Genomic DNA, 3,563 nt, shown 5'->3' with positions numbered 1-3,563 from the left:
ACTGTTAAGTAACCTAACCTAACTATTAAATTCAGTCGTATCGACATTTCTCTATAAAAAAAACAAGTTTTCAATTTATCGAACTGTTGGCTGTATACTGATGTATACTTCGATATTCATTACTTGTAACTAAATGTCCATCAAACACTTTTGGAGACTAATTGTAATGCTACTCCATCATATCTCAATTTTCGACTTCGAAAACAATCAGTGCATATGATTAACTATGTCAATTGAATAAATTGAATGACGTAGGAAGAGTAGAAATAAGTAAAATCGCAAAGGCATCCATAAAAACGCTCGGCCACACTTTGTGAATGTTTTGAGGCTATGCTGCAAAAAAACTACACTCATGTCAGCAACAAACATTATTCTTTCTACACAGCATCACCGTATTTCCAAAAAAACAAAATGGTAATAATTTGTAGTAGTGTTAAATCGCTTCTAATATTGAGAGATTATATTACATATCATCTTGCAAAATGTAACCGAATCACTTTGTGATATAATAAAAAACCGACCAACTTTAGTAGTAAGACAATTTTTAAATTTATACTAAATTCAACGGAAGTTGTTTTTGCTGGTGCTAATTCATAGCATGCTTATAATGTTGCAATTTGTCATACATTAAGTAAAAAGTAAATAATTTTGCTTAAAAAGAAGTTACTGGACGTCACGTATATTAGCTATTTCGCTGACCAACCCTCTTACATCACAATATATCGCATATATATATATATATATATATATATATATATATATATATATATATATATATATATATATATATATATACATATATATATATAATTAGAACATAGCATAGCATAATATTAAGACTAATAAATATATTGTGTTAAAAACAAATCATATCGTTTTTTAAATTTTCCCAACGCTTCTTGTATATCTAACAAATATACTGCATTTGAATTACTATATTTTGCATAAACTATATCATTCTGAGAGCTTACATAAAGACACTAATGCAAAATATTAAGTTCACACTAATTTTTACTTGCATAAAACTGGAATTGCTTCAGTGATTTAACTTGAATGTATTCAAATGTGTTAAACATCACAGTTATTTAATAATCCCTTTTTATGTATATTACATTATATGTCGACAACCTTTGTTGATATACTTATTATTTATTAAATTCTTAATTATATATTTACAAAAAAACATTGCATAGCGTCCTTCGGTATCATAATGGTATTGATTCAATTTTGCTTACTCTGCCGAATAATTATTTTGGATGACAAAACATGCTCTATTTACATAAATTCGTCATTGTTGGCCATTACATGACCAAGAGAAAAAAATTACTATTTTCAAAAATAGATCAAATGATAACGACATACTTAAAAAGACGTCCAAGATGATGCAAGTGCTGTTGAACCTTTAATTTATAAAACAACTGAAACAATACAGTTGGATGTTACACTTTTGAAAGTCATTGTGATAATCAAACCCAAGACCAACCAATCATGTACCATCGTGATCAAAGAGATATTTGAATTATAAAAATATAAGTGAATGTTTATCCACATTGGCGTCCAGCTCTGATGTATAACTTGCAATAAAAAGTTAAATATCACTTTATATAAAGTAAAACTAAATATTGATTGGTTAAGAGGCAGTATAATCTAGAAAATTGAAAAAGAAATCATATTTTCAAAGCTCTTTTTTCACCCTTTAAGAAAAATTAAGAGGAATTTTCAAAATTTAAATTATTTTCAAAGATTGATTATAGATGCAGACTAAACTGGCTCGGCCAGAACAGATGGAACATTAGACGATATGGATACTTCGTTATATATATATATATATATATATATATATATATATATATATATATATATATATATATATATATATATATATATATATATTATAATATATATATTATAATAATATATTATAATTATTATATTATAATAATTATAGTTATAATTATATTATAGTTATTATATATTATAATAATGAATCTCTGAATTCATTGATATGGACTTTTGCACCTAAAGATATACGTGCTGGAACACTCAATTGAAATTGCAACTGCTATAGCAAGCTTTAACGTTCGAAAAAATCGCTTGTTTGAAAAAAATAAGTTCGGAAAATGGTTTTTTTTAGGTCCATTGTATGGAGCCGGAAAAGGTAATTATAAAGTACCACTACTTAGAATGCGCGTAACTTTATCCGAAACTTTAAATGCGTTTTTCTTGAAACTACTTGACATGACATGCCTTCTCTCTACATTTTTCTATCTATAATTTATTATCTATAAAAATATTTTTTACATTTACTTAAATAGTTACTTTAAGAAATTCGGAAATATAGAAAAAAATAAAAATATCTTCTTAATCAGCCGTAATTTGACGACAAAAAATTTTTGACTTTTACAATGCACTTATATAGGTTAAGAATGATCTCTAATTTAGTCACCAGCCATTCAGTAGACTTTGTTACTGTTACTTATTCAGTAAACTTTTAAATCTATAGTTGCTCTTGCATAATATGGTTTATATTATTGTCTATATCTCAAAACTGTTATAACTACATAATCGAGAAAATCCAGAATGAAATCCAAAAATGAAAAGTTGCGCAGAAAATTACTTAACATTTAATGTGATACTTATAATTTGCAATTAATATGTTAATTTTATTTCAATCTTCTTTATATTTTCCATTATAAAAAGGCATATATTGCAAAACAGCTTTCCACTCGCAAAAATAACAAATGGTCAAAAAGGATGTTACCATATAAAGGGCAGCGCTGGCTTTATACTGACTTAAGGCTTCATATTTCCGAGGTCCTAAACTTCTAAACGATCTCGGACGTTCGCCTAAAATATAATTGTAGCTTTACTGGCTATTACTTATTAGACTTTGGCAGTATATTTATACCAAATATATCACTGAATAATCCGCTTTTTTGTGGTTTACATTTCTTTTTGTCACTTGAGTCCTTCATATGTTTAAAACCAATACGATCACGTAAGTTTAACTTTGATTTTGAAGTATGTTGATTCTTCCCAGGCATATTTTATTCTCCCCTGAAGTATATTCAACAAATATATAATTCTAGTAGTTTTCTAAAATTTAATTAGTTTGACATGACTTTTGACGTTTTGTCAACAACTGATAAAATTCTATCATAAACGCAAAATATAGAGGCATAGAATGGACAATTCAATGAAAAACTCGTAAACATGTTCATTACGCGTCTGACTTAATAGAGGACCGGAGTTACAAAAGCATAAACAACGAACTTCTCTGACTAACTTATTGCATCATACTATAGCATATGATTACTAGACACAAAATAGTTAATAGAATAACATAGAATAAAACATAGAACTAAAGGTTTACTCTTTATAATTAAATTAAGTATAACACTAGTTTACAAGTTTGTCCAGGACATCACTTATTGGAGCGATCTTCCACATGTCATTGTATAATATAACATAAATCCCATCATATATTGATTATGGAATACTATGAGAATAATAATAATAAATTATAGCATCCAAATAACTAATAAACTTGTTTAAATATGAAG

General features: G+C 27.0%; 1 protein-coding gene across 1 annotated transcript; it reads right to left on the bottom strand.

Annotated features, from left to right (window-relative positions):
• Nucleotides 1-2,610: 2,610 nt before the first annotated feature.
• On the bottom strand, nt 2,611-3,123 carry LOC143191792 (uncharacterized). Its single transcript, XM_076397176.1, has 2 exons — nt 2,909-3,123; nt 2,611-2,847 (listed from the first exon to the last, which is right to left on the bottom strand). Exons 1-2 carry the CDS (start codon nt 3,042-3,044, stop codon nt 2,669-2,671), a joined length of 315 nt encoding a protein of 104 aa, XP_076253291.1. The 5' UTR covers nt 3,045-3,123; the 3' UTR covers nt 2,611-2,668.
• Nucleotides 3,124-3,563: the final 440 nt, after the last annotated feature.

Source organism: Rhynchophorus ferrugineus, unplaced genomic scaffold, assembly GCF_030347505.1.
Source record: "Rhynchophorus ferrugineus isolate W39M unplaced genomic scaffold, kcgeb_rfMv2 rfM2, whole genome shotgun sequence".
Classification (NCBI taxonomy): domain Eukaryota; kingdom Metazoa; phylum Arthropoda; class Insecta; order Coleoptera; family Curculionidae; genus Rhynchophorus; species Rhynchophorus ferrugineus.
The sequence above is the reverse complement of the archived record's forward strand: the minus strand, read 5'-3'. Positions and strand labels throughout refer to the sequence as shown.